This window comes from Pelecanus crispus, chromosome 1, assembly GCF_030463565.1.
Source record: "Pelecanus crispus isolate bPelCri1 chromosome 1, bPelCri1.pri, whole genome shotgun sequence".
Classification (NCBI taxonomy): Eukaryota; Metazoa; Chordata; class Aves; order Pelecaniformes; family Pelecanidae; genus Pelecanus; species Pelecanus crispus.
Genome location: NC_134643.1, coordinates 41861526 through 41887769, shown reverse-complemented (window position 1 = coordinate 41887769; position 26244 = coordinate 41861526). Strand labels below are relative to the sequence as shown.

Sequence of the window (26244 nt, the reverse complement as noted above, 5' to 3'; positions counted from 1 at the left end):
TTATGTCCTACATGAAGCAATCTAAAATCCAGGAAAAAATAACAGAAGCATATTTCAATTATGCAGTGTTTAAACTTGGCTAGGATTTACATTGTCTGTCTGAGTCAAGATTGAGCCAATCACCTATTTTTGGATTCCTGCTCAGTGGAAAGAGGCATGACCACAGTGATTCATCTTGACTTAAAGTAGGCACCTGTGAGTGTAATCAATTTGACACATCTGTCTTTTCACTAAAGAGAGCTTTGTTCCTACACATTAACTTCTAGAAAACAAAAGTCTGCAATTTAAACTGGAGCAGTTGAATCCTACTATGTGCTTCAGTTTGTTTTTATTTCTATATTCTTAGCAGCAAAAGATGGAGGATGCATCATAAAGGAGTATTCATTTTAACTTCTTGTAGTCTATGGCTTCCATTTCTTAAGGAGCTAGAAATCCCAAAATTGACATAGTCAGACTTTAGCTAAAGATTTAAAACAAGTGTTAGTCTGCTCAACTCAGACTGGTTTTTGTTTGTTTACACATTATAAAATTTGATGTGGATTTTTCACTGTTTTTTCAGATTAATCTTTAATGGTTCTCTTTATACTTCCATTGACATTGATCTTATGCTGACTAGAGGATGAGTGCAGTTTTTCTAGAACTAAATAAAATGCAATTTCAGTAGTTGGCTTTCCCTACTGGATGATTACTACACTTCCTGATTTTATATGGGTGAAGTTCTGCACCTAAGGGAGAAGAGAATGCTAGAGCAGAATCTGTTTAGGTTGAGACGTATTGTTTTGTCCCCTCCCTCTCCCACCGTTTTCACCTTCCTCTTAACTCATAGGTCAGCAATGCTTTTGGTTAGTAGTAGGGTTTTGGAAATAATGAGATTTAATACAGAAAAAGTGATTCTTTTTTTTTAAAGTTTTGTTTAGTAAAACTGATGTCTTACCTTTGTCACTATAATTCACTGTTTCATTTTAGGTTTAGTCCGTATTTTCGAACCAAGGAAAAACTGTACCTCAGTTCAGTAACATATAGCAATATGATTGAGCCAAAACAGTGTTTCTGCCGTTTTGATTTAACGGGCACATGTAATGATGATGACTGTCAGTGGTGAGTTCTTTTTAATTTTGTTCGTTTGAACTAAACCTCTCCTCTAGAAGTCTGACTCAAAGACCAAAATAGGCATGTTTTTCGTTTCTTTAAAAGGTCTGGATTTATGATCTATGCACAAGTTCTAGAAAAGAAAGTTATTTTTAATAACCATTGCAGAAACTTGTTTGGCAGGAAAAAAATGCTTTCATCTAAGCCATGAAGAAAGGAGGCTCTTTAGATGTAAATTTAGAAAAGCAGTATGGACTGTTAGAGAGTATTTCACCTCTTGGTTGCCTTGTAATTCAGATGGGACTCCTTGCTTTATAGCTTCAGCATAACTTCAGACCATCATGGAACCTCAGGTCGTGGTTGATACTGTTAAGCACATTAGATGTATCATGCTGCTAACTGAAATAAAGGATGTACCAAATATTATGTGATTATATGAAAAAAAATACTACTGTAGTAGTGGAATTCTAGTTTTCTGGGAAAATACTGGCTAAGTTTGTTTCTTTGAAGCCTGGTGTTAAATTATATTACTAATAGTTTGTTAAACAATGTTGCACAGTATACTTAAGTTGGTACAAGAGAAAATGGATATGAATTGGTCAGGAATAAACTCAATTTGGAAACTTCTAACTACTGGAAAAATATAATAGGAGTGGACTTCAGCTTTTTTTTTTGCCCTTTTTGGTGGCAGACAGCATTTTGTATCAGCTTTCAGCTGTTACCATCAAAAAGTAGTTTGAGTCTTTTAAATACAAAGTGATACCTAATTCTTTTAACTCCCTTGTTTGAACTGGAAAGTTCTAAATAGTGCGGTTTTGTGTTAGTGCGAAGCGAATGTGTAGAGGTTTATTTTGAGGAGTCAGGCTGTAGTGAAATAGTGAAGACCAGGATTTAGTTACTGATGCAGGCTGAAGTTTAGAGAAGACCCAGACATATTTAACAGAAATTTCAAAGCAGGCTATAGTGTTTTCTGTGGGTATCATTTTCTTTAATGCCTCACCCTAGCGTGTACTAAAACCAACTTTCTAGATACAAACCTTATTAAATTGTTGCTGTGATAAGTATGTTAATTTCTTACTTGTTTGTTTTAGGCAGCACATGAAAGACTGCACTCTTAGCCGTAAGCAGCTGTTTCAGGATATTCTGTCTTACAATTTAGAACTGATTGGCTGTTCAGAAAAAAGCACGGATGAGGAAATCAGCACTGCCACAGGTTTTTAAGAGTCCTGTTCACTTTTGCATACAAAGATTCATTTCTGAAGGGAATGGCTTTTATTAAAAGCTCTGGGTGCGAGGACTTTGATGTGAAGCAATTTATAAGATACAGCTGTATGAAAAAATAGGTTTCTGCAGCTGTCCAGTTCAGTCCTTTGTAGTGGGTAGTTACCTTGGTGCCTTTACAGAAAGAAAAAATCATTGATCTGTGGAACATTTCACTCAAAAGAAAAAAAAAAAAATTGCTGGGATTCAGGGGATTTGGGAGCAATGGGTATGGAATGTTTCCCTCTCCCCTTCCTAACTTCTTTTTGTAACTACTGGACTGGTCTGTTTCAGTGGAGCTGGAATTCTATAACTTTTCAGGTTTTTATTTCTTTATTCTAGTATGTTAAATTACTGTACCTCTTGAAGCAGTCCTATTTGATGAATTCAGCATAGGTTGTGCTAAGTTGCTGTTAAGTTACCTATCCATTTTCATTTATGTGTTTACCTAAGACATGGATATTCCTGTTTCAGAAAAATATGTTGAAAAACTTTTTGGTATAAACAGAGACCGTATGTCAGTGGATCAGATGGCTGTTCTTCTGGTCAGTAATGTCAATGAGAGTAAAAGTCACAGTAAGTAACTTGGTAGATTAAATACAATATAAACTCTTTAATTATCTAAGTACCTTGATGATTTTGTAAACCAAGAGTATTTTTTTTTTTGGTGCTTAGTTTATTTATCTCAGTATTCTAAATTTTGCTTATGGTAAATTAAAGGCAGCAGAGTTTGCTTTAAGGCAATAATATAATAGTTTTGAGTCCAATTTGGAAAAGTGACTTATGCACTTGAGCACAATAGATTTTAAATAACTTGTGTTGAAACTTGTACACTTGTGTTGCACTCACAGAATGTTTTTATCTAAAATCTTTATTAGCAAAGATGTTTTAATGTTGAATACAGAAAAGTAAAAGAATTTCTACTACTTGTTAACAGCACCTCCATTTACAACATGGAAGGATAAAAGGAAATGGAGACCAAAGTACTGGAGAAAACCTCTGTTAGATAGTAGCAGCAGTGAAGAGGAGCAGTTCATTGGACCTATTAAATATGGTAATCTAGATGTGTGGCATCCATTAACAAAGAGTACCGGAGGGAAATACCTACCAAACTCTTCCCAATGCCTAATTTTTAAAGTGGTTCTTAAGAAAACCTGTGCTTTTAATAGCTCTCTTGACTTTATATTTCCTGCATGCGAACTTTATTTTGCATAAATTTTGGGGTAAAGTTTGACCTGAGCTTGTTGTATTTAAGGGAAAAAAAAAAAAAATCTAGTATTATGTGTGACTGGAAGTTAAGGTGGAATTTCTACTTACCTGTTCTTAAAAGGAACATAAGGAACTATTTCCCTAGAATGTTTCAGCTTTGCCTATAGGCCATTAGGAATTTTTTTTTTAATTTTTATTTTTCCCTCCTAGAACTATAAGTAGTAAAACTTCATGTGATTGTTTATCTTAAATTTGTACAGAGTTAGTATTTGGTGTTGAGGTCAGGAGTTAAAAAAAGCTGCTGTTAAATGGCATTTGAGACTTGGAGGCTTACTAAAGCATCAGTAACCCAACAGTGTTTCACATGCGACTCATGCAAGTGGGAGCTTTAGGATTTGTTAGCAAATCCTGTAAAAAGGACTTCAGAGACTCAGAACTCGGATAAATTTTTTTGTCAGATGTGCCTGTTTCCTAATAGCTGCCTAATGAGCTGCCTTGATTGATGTCTGTTGATCAAAGCGGCCTTTTACAGCTGTTTATCTCTTGCCTTCACATTTGAAATATAACCAGTTTTCTACAGACTACACAGTTCTAAGTTTTAGAGAATGTTGAAATAACCCTAGTTTGCTCTGGTCATTGGCTATACTTGAAATATATAAATGCCAGTCCTTGTGTGAGTTCTAATCTTACAGGTCACTTCTGTTTTGAAAAGGAACTTTTTTAAATTTTTTTTTTTTTTTTTTTCATTTTATCTGCAGCTCGTCCCACAGAACATAAAAAAAGAGTTCCAGTTCTTGATGCCGTGGTGACTCCAGATGATGTCCGGTATTTTACAAGTGAGACTGATGACATTTCCAACCTGGAGGCAAGCGTCCAAGAAAACCCCTGTGATGTACAGCTTTGGATTAAACTTGCATACAAATACTTGAATCAAAATGAAGGGTAAGTCTGCTACATTTTAGATTAGATTTTTGTGCTTTACTGATGCTGCTATGATCAAGTTTTCTTTCTGATGTTAAAGAACTTTCTTCAACAATGCCACAAACAATGTATTACTTAAAAGTAGGTTAAAAAATAGATTAGATATCCTACTGTATGCAGTATAGTATGTGAGTAATAAATTACACTGACGGTTTATCTTTAGGTAGGTTCTGATTCAGAATGGAAGTTGATGGAAAGTAGCGTGGGAGAAATAATTGTTTGTGTTTGAAGAGTGGACAACCTAATGTATTCCCAAGGTTACAGTGCAATGTCGTACTTCCATTGATAAAGTAGTGGATCAATAAACTCAAATCAGTTTCTCCTCTACAAAGTGAATGGTTGGAATAATGTTTGAAATAACTTTCATCAGAAAGCTTTCTTGTAAGAGCAGTTATGGTTTCATACCTGTAGAAATGGTCCAGCTGAGCACTCAGTTTCTTATTTCATAATTTTTTAAACTTTGGGATTTCTAAGTTTTTCTAGTTTCTGTTTCTTTTAAGTTATTCTACAGGGTACCATGTTTTTATTGGCAATCAGATAATTTCAGTAGGAATTCTGTCATGATGGTTTTGTTCTAAAGATTGACTTTGGGTTTTTGTTTTTTTTTTTAAATAGTGAGGTACTGGCTTAAGCAGCTGCAGCAGGGAGGAAAGGGAATGGAGAGGAGCAGCTCTCTTTTAAAAGCCTTGTGTAAACTGTGCATAATGGAAAATGATGTAGCAAAAGATCAGTTTAGCTATATCAGTACCTGCCTGGACACTAGAAGGGATAGAACTGGAAAGGCCAGTACTCAAAGAAAATACTACCAGCAAGTGGCAGGGTGAGAAGAGCACACTTTCTAAATATAAGTGTACTTGGAAAAAGACCAGGAAGAGAATGGAGAAGACCTAATGAAAGACAATGCATCTTTTCTTAAAACAGACACCTGCCCCATTCACTTCCTGCCCCACCCTGCCTCAGTACTTTGAAGAAACTGAGTCGTTTAGGAGGTGGCAGTGGTGATAAAAGGGGTTGGGAAGGCTTCAGACTTATACATGGTTAACTATGTTAGTTTTGTTTTGGGACATGTGTTTTTCCTCTCATAAATGTCTATGCAAAGTAATTTCTAAAGATGTTCTAAGAATAAATGTGACCTCAGAAGCTTTCTTCTGTTGTATGGAAGTTTATTTATGAATTAAAGCTCATCTCTGTGGTTTGCAATATAGTCATTTAGTTGAGCCTAATCTTGTATTATTTTGCTGGTATCATCTCGTGATAGTTATCAAAAAGTAAATCTCCTTCTCTTTTGTTGGTTTAGAGGCAGAGAAAACCTGCATGACATGACATAAAGGCTTATATTTGACTGTTGAAAGTAAATTAAATATGTAACAAAAATATTCTAACTTGCTTTACTAAGCCTTTGAAATGTCTACTTAAGCTTTTAAGTCTATATGATATAAATGCCTTTATATGATTGCAGCTTGACACGTCTGCTTACAGATGAATCCTACCCATTTTCAATTAAATTGGACTCTTATTTGAATGGCACTCTTTTCCTAGAAAACTTATTTTTCCATGCACTATGATAATGGCACCTAATAATAGCATTCAAAGGGTGGAAACTTACTGAAACTGAAACTTTCATAGTAAAGGACAGCACATCTTGAAAAAAAAGATGGCTGCGTGTCACTTCCATTCTTCTTAAAAGCATCCATTTTCATATTTGATACTGTGGAAGTCAATACTAACACAGCTGATGTGAGTGCTTTTTTCATTTTTTAATTTTTACAGTTCATCATCTGAGTGTTTAGATTCTACTTTAAATGTTTTGGCTCGAGCCCTTGAGAACAACAAAGAAAATCCTGAAATTTGGTGTCATTATCTCAAACTCTTCTCAAAAAGAGGAACCAAGGAGGAGATACAGGAAATGTGTGAAACAGCAGTGGAATACGCTCCCTCTTATCAAATCTGGTGGACAGTAAGTTTAAAAAAAAAAAAAAGTATATGTGAAATGTTCATGTAAGTGCATTTTCTACTGTAGAAAACCAGTACATATGACAGGGAAAGTGTGAAACGAAAACAACTAGTTTTTTGAAAACTCAGTAGTTGCTCAGAAAGTGATTCGAAGTTTTGTTTGCAGGATATTTGTAGAAATAATCACTTTTCTTCAGGTAATAAAAGTTATTTAAAATCAAGATGTTACACTTTTTGTGTTACTTAAGCTTGCAAAATTTAACTTGGACTATTTTATATTTAATATTTAAAAAGCATTTTCTGAGGTTTAATGTGAAAATTCGGTGTGAGGGAGGGAAATATAGTTCATAAGGTGGTGAAAGACATTATCTGAAGTTTGTGATTCATATGATTTTAAACTTTAACCTAGAAGCTTTACTAGTATTCTGATTATTATTAATATGAATTATTTCTCTCTAGTTTTTGAATTTGGAGAATTCCTTTGATGGGAAAGACTATGTATGTGGGAGGATGCTACAGTTCCTAATGGAAGTGACAGGGGGAGAAGAAAATCCAAATCTTGTGTCCTTTCAGCTGCTGGAGACTCTCCTGTACAGGGTTCACTTAAGCCTGTTTACAGGAAGACATCAGAATGCTCTTGTTCTGCTGCAGGTAACTTCCAGGTTACCACCCCAGGAACTGTCTTCACACCTTCACCTTTATAATGCCTGTGACTCTGATAGTGTCAACTTTAGAAGAACTGTTCCTTCCTGTATTTACTGCAGGAATTCTCCTAGAGACTTTTGTTTTGAGATATGATGCCATCGTAAAATTTAGATATACCTTTGGGGTTTTTTTACCTAAACTTTACCTTTTTTTACCTTTCTTTTTTACCATTTTTAAACTTTACCTTTTACACAAGCTTTGCTTGTGTAGCTAATAGCCTAGGCCGCTACGTCTCAAAATAATTCCCAGGGAATAGCTTTACCTGATTTCTGGTAAGCTGTAGAACATTTTTCTGCAGTGAAGGGCCTGTGAGTAATGTATCGCCTCAGGCACTCAAATGTTTATTGCTACAGAAATTATCAAGCCAGTAGTTCTTGGGAAAGAACATAGTATGATGTTATCTAACAGTATTGCTCTGCTCCAAAATTTGGAGACTGTGAAATCAGACTTTATTGATCCCATGAACTCCAAAGTCATGGAGTTATCTCAGGCTTTTACTGTGACTGTGGAAAGAATTTAGGTCACTCCTACGGTTCTGTAGACAATAGAAGTGGTGGACGAAGGTAAGAAATTGAGTGCTGACAGCAGCTGCTATAAAAGTGGGCGCTGCTGTAGTTTCAATTGCAAGTTGTTTCATTCCTACCAGCAGGTGGCACCTGTTGCTTGCCACACCGTAAAGCATTTTTCTCAATTGTGTGGTTCAAGGCCATAATGCTTTTTTCTAGCTCCAGTTTAAATAGAAGAGTGTAATGCTGTGTTGACTTCGTCCAAAAGCTATTCTAAACACAGCAGTACTGATAAATGTAATTCTGAATGTTTGACTGAATGAACAAAAAGAACAGAGGGAGGAAAAAAATCAGTTTGTGTCGCATTGACATAGAAATCCAGTGTGTAGGGGAGAATTACATGGGTTGGTTTCCCTTACCTTTCCCCAAAGCACCATCACAAAATCAAACTTTTTTTGTTTTTTTATATTCATCTGAACTGTGTAGTTGAAAAGAATGTATTGGGGAGAGATTATTTAACCATATTTAAAAGAAGATAGTTTCTAAGTAAATGCTACTTCAGAGTATGTAGCAATGTATCTCTTTGAAAACCTGAAAGCAAATTTTCTGAAGTAAATAGTATGAAGGGTGAATAAGTGAAATGTTTTTGAAACTTCGGTTTTCACCTATTACAGGACAAGTGTCCTGCTGAATTTTGCCTAAATATACAAGTACTTTCATTCCCTTGAAAGTGCATTCTTTGATTGTACTGCATTTATCCAGAAAAATGTTGGCACATCACCGGCCCTGAGGTTCTGTTTTAGGAGCAATTGTGTTTAGACTTTGTCTAATTGCATGCTTTAATGATTTTATTTGGGATCTGCCAATTTAACTGGGCTATTCTAGTTTTGCATATGACTGGTAGGAAAAGTTGAAGCAATGTGCTTGTTCTCAGTAATGTTTCCAACACATTTTTTTAAACAATATGCCTAGAGATGGTGATGCTTTCAGTAGACTTGGATAGCTGTAACTTAGTAGCTGTATAACTAGAACTTAATTTAAAAAAAAAAAAAACAAACCAAAACCCAGCAAACAAAAAAACCCCAAAACCCCAAAACCTAGTAGGATATAGCAAGCTGAATCCAACTTGTAGATGAGTTGTCACTAATGTATTATTTCTATGCAACTGGAAGTAATTGTCCAAGAATTAAGCAGAAAAACGGCACACATGCTGGGAGATGCATGTTTTCAAAGTCTTTCTCTCTTCAGTTTTCAAAATAACAATTTTCTGCAGTTTTTCTAAACCTGCTACTAGAAATTATGCATGTGATTTGAATACAGTTACACATTTACATAAGCCAAATATAATCATGATTGACAAAGAATTAGTTCCTGTCTTTTCTATGGAGAAGATTTGAGATTAAACCTTATTCTTCCTGTTTCCTTTTCTTATTCTTAGATCTTAAAGATTTCATGGTTGAAATGTATTTCTTTTAACCTTTACAGAATGCTTTAAAATCAGCAAATGAGAAGATAATATCGGAACGCCTTACTGTAAGTGACCGTTGCTTGGCTTGGCTGGCTTACATACATCTAACTGAATTTGGCATTCTCCCAGTCAAGTTCTATGATCCAGCTAATGTCAATCCTTCAAGGATCATGAACAAAGAGCCATTTTTAATACCATGGCAAACAGTTCAAGATGTGAAGACCGATCCTGATATGCTGTTAGCTATGTTTGAAGGTAAGATTAAGGAGGTAAACTACTTAATACATTACTCACTTGTTGTAAATCAAGAAATATTATCCAACTTTGTAATTTCAAGGCAGTGCAATATTACTGATGACCATGTTAAGCCATTGGGATTAATCTAGTGAGTATTTCATCTTGATTTGAACAGAGCTGTGAGGAAAGTCCATGTTCTTGGGTACTTAACACACACACACTGAGTTTTTTCATCTATGGTTCAAAGCCATAGCTTTTTCTCTGAACTATGATATTCTAGCAAGATAAAGACCAGTGGCTTATGACAGTATGACATTGCTAGTTCTCTTGGGCTTATGCAAGCATAAAGCCAAGCTTCTGTTGTTGATCTCCCTCTTGCCCTCCCTCCCCTCAATGGGATGTGTCTATTGGAAAGTTACATTCCTGGAAGATCAGCGTGTTTCCTTAGAAGAGGCAGAGCAATGCATGTGTTTGTCTTCAAAGTTTAAGTGAACTGAATAATTTTTCTAAAGATGTAAAATGAAGATACTAGAAGAAATTGAATTCTTGACTTGTGGTGCTGCCAGAGGTAGACCTTGTAATAGCATTGTATCATTGTCAGTACTTGGCATGATAGCCAGCAGCAATATTGAATTGCCATTGAGAATATATCTATACTGCAGGTGGTAATGCAGTGTGGAAATACTCAAGGATAGATTGAGTAGCCCAACTGTGGGAGTGAAGGCAGTCTAGCCATGATAATGGGGCGTTCATTATGGGCGGTTCATTGTTGGGTAACTTTTTATTATGCTGACAAGAAAAATAATATCCTATACTAGCTTTTGTGTCAATAGCTTTCAGCAGCTATATTGGAAATCCTGGAATGTAGTTTTAAATGTAGTGATACACTGCTATCTGTAATGTGGCTTTAACATTTCATTGGTGGGATGTTTCCTGTTTTTTAAATGAACAAGGGACGAAATTTCTGAAAGAGTTTTGTCTTTGCATTGTGATGATAAGTGTTAAGAAAGCTTTTCCAAAGATGGTAACTTTCCTTTTAATAATTTGCAAAAGCAGCACTCTCAGAAATATCTTTCCACACTTGCATATTTTCAGTATGTTAGATGAGACTTTTTATTTTGTTATGGCTTCAAATAACTTTGACATTGCTTGAGGTCTAAAGATTTGATTTTATACTTTTGTTTTGAAGATGCGGTCAAAACATGTACTGATGAAAGCCTTGAGGCTGACAAAAGAATAGCTATCTGCTTTCCTCTCTACAGAAACATGATAGCTTTGCTGAAACTTCTTGAAAGGTAAGTTGTTTCAAGACATTTTTAATTGCAGTATGCAACTGCTTTTTTTTAAAACTTACCTGTACTTTTATTTAAGGTGGGAGTCTGCTGCAGAACTTTGTAGATCTTTATTGGAGCTCTGCCCTAACAACTGTCAGCTCTTGGAGAGTTTGGCCACCTTGTATTTGCAGATGGAGCAGAGTGACGATGCCTACAAAGTGTGGATTGGAGCTTTTGAGAAGAATCCTCAGAATGCAGAAATTTTTTATCAGTTGTGCAAATTCCTTGTTTCACAGGTAATACTCCACTCCAAAACTCATTTTGTTGGTCTGCTGGCTTTATGAAATATGGGTTTTGTGTGTTGTTTCAAACACTTAGCAAATTGATTAATCTTTATGGTATTTTTGTAATGTCTAGTACTCCTTTATATAGATGGCAAAAATAGAATTGGCAAGATTAGTGACGTGATTAAAGATAATCAAAGGAATTACATAAAATCATAAATTTACAGTTTGGATTGTTGTAATCCAGTGTTAAATATCCTTAAGCAAGAATAATAGACATTAACAGTAAACCCTGTAATATGTTTTCAGCTTTTTTCTGCTACCTGCTGACTGACCTAGTTAGGCTTCATTCTTGAGAGAACGAAGACAACGAAGCATTGCAGAGATAGACACACCACTTGTTATTTATTGTGCTCAAATTGTTCTTGCCATTTTCAGGTTGATGTCTGATTTTAATTTTTTTGTTTTTAAAAAAATAAAACCCCAAACCAGGAACGGTCGAGCAGTATTCTTCCACTGTTACAAGATTTTGTGGCAGCTTTCTTTGAGAATACGTGCCAACAGCATGGTCCCATGGATCTCTTAAGGTACATCTAGAAAATTTTTTTCTATTTAAATTTTGGTAATATTGCCATTTTCTTGAAAAACAAGATAGTCTAGAACTTTTGAACTCCTCTATTTTTAGCTTGGCATGTTTTGCTAAAACTTCAGTGAATTATAATTTGGTAGTTTATAAGGTTTATACTTGTTGTTTGTGCATATATACTAAATTGTAAAACCGCAACATTTAAAGATGAAACAGACAACAAGTTTAATGTCTGGAGTTGGGGAGTGAAAATCAATCATATGTATGCCAAAGTTGTGGTGTGGCTTTTTTTTGTTTGGGTCGCCCCCCAAAGCTAGGAGCCTAAAATACTATATTTGGGCACTTGCAAAAGACTTCAATCTAGAGGTCCAGAATGCTATTAATCAGCAGATTATTATTGCTGAAAAGGCACAGGTTCATATCTAGCCTGCTGATTTGCCACTTGAATTTTAGTACCTAATTGAGACACTTTAAAAAGTTTTGAAATATGCAAGTTCCCTGTAGTCAAAATAGATGCCTCTTGAAAGCCTTTAAAGGAAGACCTTCTGCGCTAATGCTTATGCGGATGAGGCTTTGAAATGTTTTTATCTCCAAGTTAGGTGTTAGATTTTATTCCTGTTTAGATTTGTCTACATTGAATTTAGTATTCTCAATGCAGCTTAGCTGACGGTATGTAGATGATTGTATCTTACTTGATGTATTTTATGTGGGTAGGGGGAAGTCTGAGATACAAAGCAACATTTAACCTTGTATATAATGAGGGAGTAGGTACTTTCTATATTAACTCTTTCTATATTTCCGTGTAATGCTTTCTGTGTAAATTCTATCTGTATAGAGTTAAACTAAAATCTAGGAAAAGTGCATCTTTTTTTAGTATGTCCCACAAACTGGATTTCAGAACTAAATGTTACATCCACATAGGACTCTTCCATGTAGAGGGATATTCTCATTTGCTCCTACTGTTTCTTTTGTAGATATCTCTTGAATTTTCCAATGCCAATTGAATTTACATCACCTCTCTATAAAGAACATCTTACAGATGATGTTGTAAACCAGCAAATCCCATATCTGTGGCAGATCTACTGGTGAGACTTTCTAAAGTATTTCTGAGAAACAGCTATTGGGTCTGACTAAATTGCATTTTTCAAAAGCAGAACATTCATTATTTGCCTAAGGGTATATCACTTAGGGAATTGTCTTCTTTCAATAAATGATCTGCTAGTCCTTAGAGAACCTACCTGCCTGCTGCACAACAGAGACAATTTTATGGAACAGTGAATTGCACATCAACTTAAATTCTCCACTTGAGAAATCTTTCAGAAATTCTGCCCTGTGGGAACAGTAACAGGTGTGTTCATACCACAAAATAATTTTTGTTTTAGGGTGCTACTGCTAGTAGTGTTCTTTCTTCTGGCTTGTCTCCCTTTTATTTTACAGTAGTTTCCCCTACTCTGTTTAACTTCATTTAGCCCTGGTCTCTCCACCTTTCTTGGCCCACTGTTTCAGCTGTTTATGGAGCTACTATCAACAGACCATAAAAGTTCAAACTAGCCATAGACGCCCCTCTATAGGAAAGTAATATAGCAAAATGACCTTTTCCTCTGCAAAACATTGCAAAGGTGACAGACCTTTGTCATGTATACAAGATCATCTTTTTTTTTGTTTCTTCCACCTTTCCATTTGATAGCAGCAATATCCAAGATTGGCAAGCACCAAAATATTAGCCATCTATAACTTATACTAGTATAGCTGTGGTTACTGAGATGTTGACTTAGGCTGTTTAAGAAGTTTACCACTTCATGGTCTGGGTTTGTCAATCTTCAAGTAGCTATTTGGCTTTTCAGATAAGTAAAGGGGCAAAGATGATAACGCTTCAGATACTGAGAGAGGACTCCTTAGAATTCCTTCAGCACTGTTGCTTATGGTTTTTAATTGGTGGACAACTTATAACCAGGCAAAATGTATGGTTTTCAAGAAAAATCTTTATATAAGGTTTAGATTAAGGTATCTTAATGTTTTCTTTTTATATTGCCCATTAAATACCAATTTAAATTTTTTATTTATTTATTTATTTATTTTTAGAAAATACTTCTTCACAAGTTCAATTTTAAGTTTGGTATTTGCACAGTAGAAACATTGTTAGGAAGACACTTGAGGTCACTGCTTAGTCTAGTCATTAGGGACCTTAACTTAAGCTCAGATGTTCCTGTATTTTAGTACCTACTTCTAAGAGGAAAATTAGTGCTCTTGAAATAAGTGCCTGAATTACTTTCAGAGCTAATAATTGAGTGTTTCTGTGGTTGAGTTTTGCTACAGTAAGTGCCTAGGTATTTGGGCCTATGTATCTGTCTCCTTTTTTTCAGGTACAGAGGACAAAGGACATAAAAGTTCACTTTTACCGAGTGAAAATAGATTGAAATGAGCAAAGCCTCAAAGCTCAAGGAACAATGTTTTACTTGGAAAGATGATTGTGTGTCTGTACACATGTGTATGTGTGCACAAACATATGCACACACTTTTTTAGAAAGACTAGCAAATTGGTGATTTAGTTGGTAGTTCTTGGGGAAAGCAGGAGTAGAATCAGGCACTCTGATTATGTGACCCTAGTTAGGAGGGTTCTGTAGCAAGGTGGCATCATCAGCCCTATCTTATTTTGCATTTCTGTAGTCTTCCTCTTCATGAGGTTGTGGTTTTTTTCCCTCTTATGACTTACTGAAAGTCTTACCTTTTTTTTTTTACTGTTACTTTACACTTTGAAATAAGGATTGTTCACTGAATCTTGGTCAAAAGATGTGTCTACTTTTGTCTTTGGTGAGGTCCTATATCTTGGTCTGACCATACGTTTCGTTGAGGAGCTGTGGAACAAAATTAAGGGGTTTTTTGACTATTCTTGTCAGGGTTTTTTTTTCCCCTGACATGATCAGCATATTTCTACCCCGGATCCCCAGTAGTAGTTGTTTCAGAACACTAATTTTGTTGCCACAGTCTGATACCATTTCTCAAGTGGTTTTAATCCAACTTTGAAACTTACTCTTCTGGAGCTTTCCAAACAGAAACTCAAGACTTGTCTCCATTCTGTAGCAGTCAGAGCATACCTATTAAAAGGATTAGTAAAAGGGTACTTTACAAGAGTAGAAGACAATTCATAATATTTCATTTCTATTTAAGAGTTGCATTTTAAACTGCACGGTTTCTGTATTATTCCTTATTATCTGCAGTTGAGACTTACCTGTTTTAAATAAGTTGACTGATAAATTAGTCCATAACACTGCTAAGCTGAAAACACTGTTTTTTTCTTGCATCTTGGAATAGGAAGTTCTTCATTGTTTTGTATCCTTTAATATGTAAGAACATGAATTGTTTATGACCTACAACACTTCTTAACTTTTAATATAAACAGTTTGTGCCAGTCTCTTCATGCAAGTGTTGGTGAAGCACTGGATGCTTATGAAGCAGCTCTGGGGGCAGTGATGCAGCAGGAAACCGTTCAGAACATCTGGCTGGAGTAAGTTCTTAAGGCAGGAAAGTAAATTAGTCTCAAAACTATTAAGTGAAGGCTACCAGAACCATATTTTTTTCTTTTTTTTTTTTTTTTTTTCTTCCAGTTACCTTGTTTTTATCAATAGCAAAGTTGTTGGATCCAACAACAAACTTCAAGAATTCAAGCTTTTTACTGACCTAGTGAACAGATGTCTGGTTACAGTCCCCACACGATACCCAATTCCTTTTAGTACTGCTGATTACTGGACCAATTATGAGTTTCATAATAAGGTAAAAATGTGTCTGTGGACAGTTTTAATTTAAAAAAAAAACCAAAAAACTGATGACCTTTTAGCAGGTAGTATATGAACACTGAGAGCTAGGAATTAGTAGAAAAAGAAACAGGCATCTGAGGAGAGTAGTGTTCTGAGCAGAAGACTATCTAGTAGTGAGCTTTTGAATAAAGGGTGTGTAAGGCAAAGAGAAACTTTATTATGGTATGCTTTAATACTGTGAATACAGCTGTTAGGGACAAACTATTCTTTCCTAGAGAAAAGAGAAAATGTGTAATGGAGGGAAGAGATGGTTGAGCAAGAAGGGTCTGCAGAGCTGTAACACTGGCAGATGGAAACAGTATTTAAGCTGTCAGTTTTGATCATAGAAATTACAGTGGTTGAGAAACAGAAGAAATAAAGCAGAAGTAGGAGTAAAAACAGGTTGAGCACTTAGACAGAATAAAGCTTATAGAGATTCTGGGTCCCATTTTGCTAACATCCAGTGCATTTCTCTTTACTCACTAAATGCAGGATAGAAGGACTAAAATATGTGGTGTTAGCAACTTGACACTAACTATTTATTACACAAATTGATTTCTGTACCCTTGAGGGATAAGGTTTGTAGTTGATAAGGTTTGTAGGTGGTAACTCACTTTAGTCACAATGTTCATAGTTTTGTCATTGCATTGTTCTTAGCAAAATTAGACAGCTATAAAGTGGATTAATGTTTATAATTCAAATTCTACAGGTAATTCTTTTTTATTTGAGCTGCATTCCAAAATCTCAGCATTCCAAAACCTTGGAACGGTTTTGTTCTACCATGCCTGGTAATCCTGGACTTGCACTGAGGTATGTAAAAATACTTGTAATCAAGACAAACGGCTGTTGGTAACATAACTACTGGGGTTTTTTTGTGCAAGACATGCATGATTTGCTTTCTACTACAAAAGTAAAACTTCCTCTGTTACTGCATGTTGCTTGAGGCATATTGTGCCTTCTGATATCATCTCAATCTTTCTTGTGTTTGACAGGGTCCTGTTCTGTCTACAGAAAGGTTAAATTATACAGGAATTAACTCTGCATTGTGTATGATGAGTACAAATGGTCAAAATTTCAAGTGTGTAGAGAAATGTTATATATGTATTAAAATCTTACTGTTACTTAATGATCTATTAAAAGTATAGATCCAGCATAGAACAAATAAAAATGGATACACCAATGTATAACAGCGCTACCTTAAGGCTTAACTTGACATTTGTTTAGCAATGATAAACCATTCTTGATTTTGAAAAAAATCTTACGGGAAGCAAAAACAGTTAATGTAAGCATTGCACTGATTCTTACTTGAACAGGATTTCAAAGTGTACTCTTCCAGGATTAGAGAGTCCATGTTTTACTGTATTCAGCTGCAGTGAACTCATGAACATTTGATTAAATAGTTTTGAAAAGTTCCCAAACACTTCCTGTTCGTCACCAACAGTGACCCCAAAGAATTCAAAGCAAGACTTGAAATGTATGTGTGGTTGGGGATGTGGGGAGACTATGACACACCTTCCTTTGGCACATGAAGTTCAATGGCTGCATTTTAAACCAAGTTGAGATTCTGTCTAGATGGAACTTGCAGCTTCCTTAGACAGTGTTGATACTACATGAAATGGGTGAGCAGAACCAACTGAACAGTGTCTCCTAGCCACATGACTATAAAACTAATTAGTCTCCTTTTCAAATATACAGTTAGCTTGTCCATGCTAAAAATGGATCTTGTAATGTGCTGAGATCATATTTTCCTCTCTGATTTCACACTTCTTAGTCATTCTCTGAAAGTGTATCTTAACTTTTTTGTTTTCTTTTGTTCTGAGAGCATGTTCAGTCAGTATTGTGTATGGTGGCTTGGGTTTTTTTTCCTACTTGCAACTCTTGGCTCAGATTAAGTATAATATATTTTGTGTAATGTGTTTGTATCTTTGGATTACTTTTCTGTTCCCAGTCATTAGAACAGTGTTCCTTTCTCATGAATGCCTTTTACAGACTGCTTCTGCAATACTGGGAGGAGAGCAATGTTCAAATTCTGAAACTGCAAGCCAAGATGTTTACATATAATATCCCAACATGCCTGGCCATCTGGAAAATGTAATGCAACAGTCATACATCTGTTTTCATAGATATTGCTTTTGTTTATAAGGTTTACATCACAAAGGTAAATCTGAAATGTCCTTCCGATTGGGCTTGTACTGGAAGTCTCTCTTTCATTAGTTTATTATTTAAACAGTAACTGTTTGGTACAACAGACAGAGGTACTGTCACCTCTTTAAAATGAGAAATGGAATTTCCCTCTTGGGGAAACTTATGTGAACAGACATTATGCAGATAAATATGAATGATGTATTTACAAGTTGCCTTTTTAATTCAACTATTGACTTCTGTCTCCCCCTCTCTACCCTCCCCTTTATATATCACAATAGCAGTAATCTCCATTATCCAGTGATGCTGAACTGATCTTTTTCTTCAGTGTTTGTTCATAATGGGGAACCACTGAAATGTCTTGCTCATGTAAGGTTGTTTTTAAAAAATGGCTATTTTTATCTTTTCACTGTAGATTAACGTCATTGGAAGTTATTCAGTTTCTTCTCAAGGAGTTTGTAATTCCATTTCATAGTCAGTATTCTGCCACTAATGGCGTTTAAAATCATTCAAGAATAAATATTTTTATATATTTCTTTTCCTCAGAGCCATTGCTGCCGAATGCTTTCTAATGGGACAAAGAGAAGTAAGTCAACACAGCTTACTAAAATGAGTAATTATAAAATTCTGTAAATCTTTTCATACATTGGCTTTATCCAAAGCAATGGTCGTCTCTTAAACCCAAGATTTCTAGATAGTTGAAATACTCCATATAAACACCGAAGCATTTGCCTCAAGTGTGAGAAATATCTTTTGGCAGTCACGGTGGAATGGATTATATCATGAGTATTTGTGCATACTGTTTGTGTGTATCTTGCCCTTACCGGGGTAGGGGGGTGTCTATATTCTCCCACTTCTGGTTTGGTTTTTTTTTTTTTTGGTTTGGTTTTGTGTTTGTTTTTTTTTTACCTGGAGGAGATTGCTAGCACTTAAAATACAGTAGAGGGAAGGAAGGATTGTGCTGGAAGATGCTAACGACTACCTTTACTAGCAGTTGGAAGGGTGGGTCTGCCAAGCCAATATATGTAGAGAATTTGAGTAGTTCCCGACCCCACCAAAGACATGAGTTCTTTTTCTTCATAAATAGCAAGTTTACTCATTGGTACTTTGGGGACGGAAATCTTTTTATCACTCTGTACAAATACAGGAGGTTTTTGGCACAGCAACCGAGTCACTTTTCAGTTCAAACAGAATGGATCTTCCTGGTATTGTTGCTGTCACCTTCAAAATATTCTTCTGCCTGTGGAAAGATGCTGTGCATTGGGGGAATCTTGAGGCCCTGGGTTTGTGACTCACCACTTGCTTGTGGTGTTTCTGAGCTAATTCTCTGCTGTATCTTGTTTTGTGTCATTCTTGTAGTGGCTGATTCTCAGCATCCTTTTCTGTCAGTAGTCTTTTTTTTTTTTTTTTTTTTGAAACAGTATTAAAGCTTTAACTGATCCATAATGGGTAGCATAGCTATTATTAGACTCAAGTACAAAATCTTTTCTTTACTTTTTTACTGTCTTCTAGAATGTTTAAAAAGAACACCCCCCCAAGCAGACAGTTACTTGGTTTGTAAGATCAAATAGTTCAAAGTCAGGAGATATCAAAGGCATGGTTGCCTATTCAACCTTAATTCTGTCTCCATGTTGATGGTTTGGTGTAATCTGTAATTAGTCACAGAGCCCTGCTTCAGTCATTGTATTAGATGGACTATATTGTAAGGCACTGCCTATAGTGAGGCTGGTGACTTAAAAAAATCCCTGCTTGCTTTGGTTAGAAAGTTAGAATCAAAAAGAGGGTTCTTAAAGAAAATGAACCAATTAGAATGAAGGTATATGTAAAATATTGTAGCTGTATTACACCCAGAAGAAATCTTGTTGTTTTCTTCTGCAACCACCTGACTAACTATACGGTGTGGAGTAAAATCACTGAAGTAAGCACACACAGTGCAGTTGGGTTTTTTGGGGGGGTGCTTAGTTTGGGATGTAGTGAGCACTTATGACTGCTTACACAAATCAGTGACCGTTCCAGATAACTGGATTTTCTAGTAAACAAGTAGGGTATTGTTTTAAAATTGAATTGTGATTCAGATTCTGGATCGCCTGTTCCTGGAGAACCTGTCACTTAGTCCCTTCAGCAGGGCATGTAAAGGTTTGTTAAAAGAATATAAAAGTGAGTGTGAGTATTTAAAATGCCAACAAATACTTCCCCTAATGACTCTCTGATTAAAGTTTGTACTCTAGATACCAGTAGTTGAAAAATACTTGACTAAATGCTTGCATTAAAAATTTTGGTCCTCTATTTCCAACCATAAAATGGTAAAACCATTTTTTTTTTAGGCAGTTGCAAAGACACATACTGATTGTTAAAGCACAGACAGATAGATGCTGAAGGAAAAAAGTCTATGAAACAGTTATTTTCATTGCAGTGTTGGGATGGTATGCAATAAGCAAGACCTTGAGACTACATATTGAGTGGTGAAAGAGAAATACTCAGTAAGCTTCTTCACTCCCTGAGCGTGTTCCGTCCTGTGCAATGAATGAGGCAAGAGTCCTGTGAAGAAAAATAGAATGTCCTCATGTAATTAATCATGTGCATACAAGGGTCAGAATTAAGGTCAGACATAAACTTGCCTTTGCTTTTAGTAGCAATTCAATGCTTGACTTTGAAACTTTTTTTAAAAACAGGTTTTAAAAGTCACTGCAAGAGATTTTTATGCTTCAAATCACTCATTTTCAGTGCAGGAAATTGTGCTGACTTTTAATACTTGTTTTTATTTTACAGGTCCATCATTTATATCAGAGAGCCCTTCAGAAGTTACCTCTATGTGCAACACTGTGGAAAGATGTAATGTTTTCTCCTTATGATTCAGTTTGAGGTTTCATATAAATTTTCTGCATATCCCATATCCATAGATGTGGTGATGCTCAAGCTCTGGCTAAATCTTATGTCTGCTTCCCCATCTCTTACAGCAACTCTTGTTTGAAGCATCAGGAGGAGGTAAAACTGATAACCTGAGAAAACTAGTTTCCAAGTGCCAAGAGGTTGGAGTCAGCCTAGATGAGCTTTTAAATTTAAACACTTACAGAACAGAAAGCAAGAATCACTGAACGCTGGGTACGGTCAGCCATAAGTCCTATTAAATGCCAAAATCAGTTGAATGATTCTTCAGGCTGATCCATGCCTAAGATCTGTGTAAGGCAGATGAGTATTGCTGAGCATATCAAGTCTCCAGTCTGCTTTCCTTGAACCTGGAAACAATTAACATGACCCTCCTCTGGAAAAATGAACTTCCCTGTCTGGCCTTGCTTCTGGGCCCTGCCAGATTCTCATAACATCATCTACGTAAGTATAGTTAATCAAAATGACAGACATTATTTTTCTATGTTTTGTTTTTATTTTCTGTTTTCTTTGTTTTGCTGTTCCTGATTCACTTGACACTCTCGCTGATGCCTGAGAGATCTGTGTTTGGGATTAATTTACTGGGCTGTGTTTACAGTAAAAAGCAAATAGTCCATTTTGGGTTTTTCCTTTTTTAAACCTTTTTTGAGACTTTTTCATTACAGGATTTAAAACAAAAGCAGCCGCTCTTAAGGAAAGTGTAACTGCCGTGGCCACAAGTATGCTTCTTGCACTTGAAGGCTCTAAGAGGGTTGCTTACTGCCCTTTTCTGCATTGGACTCACGGCAGAGACTATTAAACTTGAAGATTAAAGAAACTATTGCAAATGCCAGTGCATCAGAACCTAAGAGTGGTCAATTATGTGCAATTTTTTGTAAAGAAATTTTAATTTATAATAAAGTTTAACAGTTTAAAGAAAGTTAATATTGATCTGTTTTGTATGGGTACTACCTTGTAGTATTACAGGTGTTTTTACAGAGATATTTTCAATACAAGCTGACCTTTTTAAAAAAAATCTGTTGTCTTTTGTTGTTTTGATCAAAAGGTAGGAGAATGTGGTTGAGCTGCCTGTTGTGGATGTAGAATAACTACATCTCAGTGGGTTTGTTTTCTTCCTCTTGCCTTGGGTACGCAGATGTTTGTCCCCTAACAACTATTCCTGTCAATAATGCCGCTTCAGTAATGGAAAGTACATTTTATATTTTGTCCTTTTCACCTTTAGTGAAATGAGGCCCACTTTTCAAAGTCACTACATGTACATTGCAGAGAGATACCATCAGCCCACTGAACCAGTGATGGGGCTGTTCACATCAGGTTGGCTGTCCACCTGTTTTTCCATCTGTGCCAAATGATCTCAAAAGATGGTTGTAGTACCTTTTGTGTAGGTGATTTATGAAGATGCCATGAAGACAGTGAACGAGTGGTCTTCATGTTTGAGAATGAAGGAAGGTGGTTTGTGACATACAACTTCCAGTAACTTTCAAAACCCTTGCTTTATCTAAGTTACACATGAAATGACTCTCTTAAAGGAAAGTGGGAGATGCCGGTCTTCATCTGGGGGAATGGAGGGTGATTCTGCACCTTAAGTCCTTTTAGTCAACTCTTATGTTTAAGCATGAATTACAAAGTAAGTAAAAGTTCAAATACTCACTTTAATGGCCAGGTTTTCCTGCAGACTACAAAACCAGTATCAGAAAAGCTGACTCAGACCCATTCTTCATTGTAGTAGAGTGGTATCCTGATTTCTTCAAACTTATGGACAGCTCAGAATGGAAAAGATGTAGACCGTGAAAGTGCAGTATTTAATTTTTTTATTAAAACCCCCTCAAGTATGGTAAATGCTGGCTTACATTGCCCAAATATTTTTTTCAAAATTTGTCTTTAAAACTTTGCTGATAAACAGTTGATACTTTTCTGCAGCAACACCTAAACACCTGCAGTATTTATTTTAGTGGGATACCATTTTACCTACTCTGCTGTTTAAAAATAGAAAAGCTTAACGCTGTCAAGGTTTACAGCACTTTTAATGCTGTCTTATACAGTCCCTAGCTTAGGCGTGTCTTATGCTTAGGACTATTACTTTATTACTGTTCTTGCCTGGCTGCATGGTGACTTTATAATAAAAGGCCTAGTGTCTCTTTCTAAGGAGACCTTAAACTTTAAAATTTCATCAAGGATTAATCATAGGTACTCTGCCTTAATGGCTTCTTACACACTTGGAGATAAGGGGAGGGGGGTACCCAAACCCACAATGTTCTGTCTTCCATTGGCCTTAATCCATGTTGTTTTAATTAAAATACTCCTGTTTATATGTGTCCTTTTGACCCAATTTTGCTTGGCTTGATGGTATGTGAAAGTGGGTAATCATAATGGGAACTGGTCATTTAGGAGCTGGAATGAAGAAGTATGAGGAAGCTGTATAGTCTTTAGAGCCGCACAAGCACTTTTTTTCCTCACCAAGCAAGAAACAAAATGCACTGCTGCATAATGTAGAACTGCTAGGAAGGATCTGGTGCTTCCACAGGTCTGCAGCTACAATTGAATCCTTTCCGTGCTCTGGTATTCTGGTAGTTACAAAGAGGGCATTCCATTTAAGAAACAAACAAGGTGATTTCTTTCTGTCATTTGCAAAATTTCATTAATAACATCACCAGGAAGAATGAAATTTAACCAAGGGTATTAAATTAATCTACATATTAGTCTTTTGAATTAGTGATGTCTCCTGAGGACTTCTGTTCTACAAGAAATAAATTTCAGCTTATGGGCAGTAGTGGTGAATAACTGGGAAGACAGGATAACTCCAGTCAGTGAAGCAAAATACTAGCTGCTTAGGAGGAAAAATAACTTTAGCAGGAAAGCACAATAATTATTAACATAAAACTGCTCAGGATGGCTGCTTAATGAATAGTGATCTGATTGTTTGGCCTTTAGTTTAAGTCTGTGGAAACAAAGTCCAGGTCTTCAATAGTACTGCACCAAACTACTACCACTACAGTATGCTTCATTTCCTGCCTATTACAAAGACACAACACTATGAACAAAACATTCAGCTGCATTTATTAGGAAGAAAAATAAATGGAAATTATTAATTGTTGGTTTTGTTTAGTACATTCAATGAAGGCCTACATGAAGATAATCTCTTTCAGTATTTGTCATTTTAGTGTTTGTCAAGACAACCGTCAATTTATGGGGTGGCATGCTGTTTACTTTTCACAAAAGTTCAATTTTAACCTAGCTTTGTTATAGATACGCTCTCCGCAACTACAAGGTGAAGGTATGTTAGTAAGTGCAGAGGGAAGCAATAAAGAGAGGTAAGCAGAAAGGTTTTAAAGAATTGTTTAGGTAAGATTTAGATAGAAAGCCTTAAGCTAGTCTTAACCTTTCTAAGATAACTGAGACTTGTCTTTTCCTATAATTTTTTAAAGTTTTGGAGTAAGAAGTAGTGTTTTTCTGCAAGACATATCCTCTTTTCACTGGTTTCAAGGATGAGTCTGTTCATTCTTCTAGGCCCAATGGTTAATTGCATTTTATATAGCAATATTTGTTGACGATTAGCAACTCCTAAAAAGCAGATGTGGATTCCCTTTCATATTCTGCAGGCCCTGTTTCAGGTGAAAGATTTGAAAACTTGTAGTGCATGTTTTGTGTTTATGTGTAAAACTTAAAAAAGATCCAGGAATTTTCAATGTCACAGGAATGTTGCCTAAAATGAACGAGTGAGCAGACTTACTTCATCTCGATAGCAGAAGAGTTATGAACCTTTTAAGAGAGGTATGAAGAGGTTGGCTGCAATGCAAGTACACGGGAAACTGAGAACACAAGGACACAAAATGGAAAAGACTGCTTCAATTAGGCAAGAGCAGTAGGTAGACTTCAACAGTACTGTAACAACAGCACACAATCAGCAAGCTATAGATGTCAGCTGGGCACCTCTTGTTCTGCTGCTGAGCTTTTGGAAGCTCTTCAGAAGAGCACTGTAGTCTTGCAAGAAGCTTGGTGCACTGTCCAGCTTGCTATTAGCTTTAGCTGTTGCCAGCTGCCCTGCTACCTCCTGTATGTCTTGGTGTTCTCCTAAACACAGGGGAGAGCTGGTGCTCTTACGTTCTTACAATTAGAGGTCGCTACCTGGGGGCCTACTTGACCATCTGTAAATGAGACAAAACAGAGTTCTCACACTGTGACTTACAAACTATTCTGTGCTTCTAGAAATAACTTGTTTTCATTGAGTTATATTAATTTCACTTTTGTCATGCTGCTTGTGTTTGGGGGCCCTTGTACCTCCTGTTACCCAGTGCAGAAATGAGAAAAGCCTCAAACTGTCGTGGTTTAGCCCCAGCCAGCAACTAAGCACCACGCAGCCGCTCGCTCACTCCCCCTACCCCGATGGGATGGGGGAGAGAATCGGAGGAGTAAGAGTGAGAAACACTCCTGGGTTGAGATAAGAACAGTTTAATGTAAAATAGTAATGCTAATAGTAACAGTATAATAATGATACACGAAGCAAGTGATGCACAATGCAATTGCTCACCACCCGCCGACCGATACCCAGACAGTTCCCGAGCAGCGATCGCTGCTCCCTGGCCACCCCCCCCCCCCAGTTTCTATACTGAGCATGACGTCATATGGTATGGAATAGCCCTTTGGTCAGTTTGGATCAACTATTCTGGCTGTGCCCCCTCCCAGTTTCTTGTGTGCCTGGCAGAGCATGGGAAGCTGAAAAAGTCCTTGACTAGCATAAGCAGTACTCAGCAACAACTAAAAACATCAGCATGTTATCAACATTCTTCTCCTACTAAATCCAAAACACAGCACTATGCCTGCTGCTAGGAAGAAAATTAACTCTATCCCAGCCGAAACCAGGACCGTATCCACCCCTTATTCTATACCATCTACGTCATGCACAGGCCCTCCCCTTTCTAATGTGTTCTAATTAATCACCACCGCTTTCCCTATCTTGATATACACACAGATATCATTCCCTTTGTCTATGGCCCATCCCTCTAAAATGTCCATTGAGTTCATTTAGCCCATGACTTTGGGTTCCATCTGTCACCACAGTCTTTCAGAGCAGGAGAGGTGGTGTGCAGTGTTGGACTGTTGCATGCTGAAGTCAGTTCTCATTCCAACATGGTTTCATCAAAGTTCATTTTCATTAAGCTGGGCAATTCTTACTGCAATACCATTGATGCGGCATATAGCAATCATAATATATAGTATTATATACTTAATATTAACCTACTATATTATTATATTAACATGCAGTTAAGAGATAACATATAGTTAAGAGATAACATACAGTATTATAAAGCAATTAATATTATACAATTCAGTTCATTGGCTATTTTCACCCAAAATCAAATTCCCTTGAGGTACACATTGGGCTTCCCCATCCTTTCGCATCACCCACCAAGTGCACCCAGGTCCTTGAGCAAAAGCAATCCCACGAATGGGTTTGCCTTTGCCAGAGGGGGAAGTAACCCAGACTGTCTTCCCCAGCATATTTTTCATGTGCACTACAGGAACTTTATCTCCTTCTACAGTACGTAAAAGTTTTGATTGGGCAGGGCCAGCTCGATTGGCAGATCTCCTGGTGTTGACTAACCAGGTGGCTTTTGCTAAATGCGTATCCCAATGTTTAAACGTCCCACCACCCATTGCTCTCAGGGTAGTCTTTAACAATCCATTGTATCGCTCAATTTTCCCGGAGGCTGGTGCATGGTAAGGGATGTGATATACCCACTCAATGCCGTACTCTTTGGCCCAGGTGTCTATGAGGTTGTTTCGGAAATGAGTCCCGTTGTCTGACTCAATTCTTTCTGGGGTGCCATGTCGCCACAGGACTTGCTTTTCAAGGCCCAGGATGGTGTTCC

General features: G+C 36.6%; 1 protein-coding gene across 8 annotated transcripts in view; it reads left to right on the top strand.

Moving 5' to 3' along the window:
- The window catches only part of ZFC3H1 (zinc finger C3H1-type containing), a 45417-nt gene extending 24216 nt beyond the window's left edge, over positions 1-21201 (top strand). For 3 of the 8 annotated variants that reach the window (XM_075727666.1, XM_075727801.1, XM_075727754.1), the window contains exons 17-35: positions 967-1098; positions 2181-2302; positions 2824-2925; positions 3287-3403; positions 4317-4500; positions 6310-6496; positions 6952-7143; positions 9189-9426; positions 10598-10703; positions 10780-10978; positions 11459-11553; positions 12527-12637; positions 14953-15057; positions 15158-15323; positions 16056-16156; positions 17336-17437; positions 18035-18074; positions 20258-20320; positions 20446-21201. In XM_075727666.1, coding sequence (XP_075583781.1) covers positions 967-1098; positions 2181-2302; positions 2824-2925; positions 3287-3403; positions 4317-4500; positions 6310-6496; positions 6952-7143; positions 9189-9426; positions 10598-10703; positions 10780-10978; positions 11459-11553; positions 12527-12637; positions 14953-15057; positions 15158-15323; positions 16056-16156; positions 17336-17437; positions 18035-18074; positions 20258-20320; positions 20446-20583 — 2500 coding nt within the window. In that variant the 3' untranslated portion in view covers positions 20584-21201. Of the gene's footprint in view, positions 1-966; positions 1099-2180; positions 2303-2823; positions 2926-3286; positions 3404-4316; positions 4501-6309; positions 6497-6951; positions 7144-9188; positions 9427-10597; positions 10704-10779; positions 10979-11458; positions 11554-12526; positions 12638-14952; positions 15058-15157; positions 15324-16055; positions 16157-17335; positions 17858-18034; positions 18075-20257; positions 20321-20445 lie in introns of those variants that run through there. The other 5 variants (XR_012831988.1, XM_075727925.1, XM_075727858.1 and 2 more) reach the window with 5 other exon arrangements.
- Positions 21202-26244: the final 5043 nt, after the last annotated feature.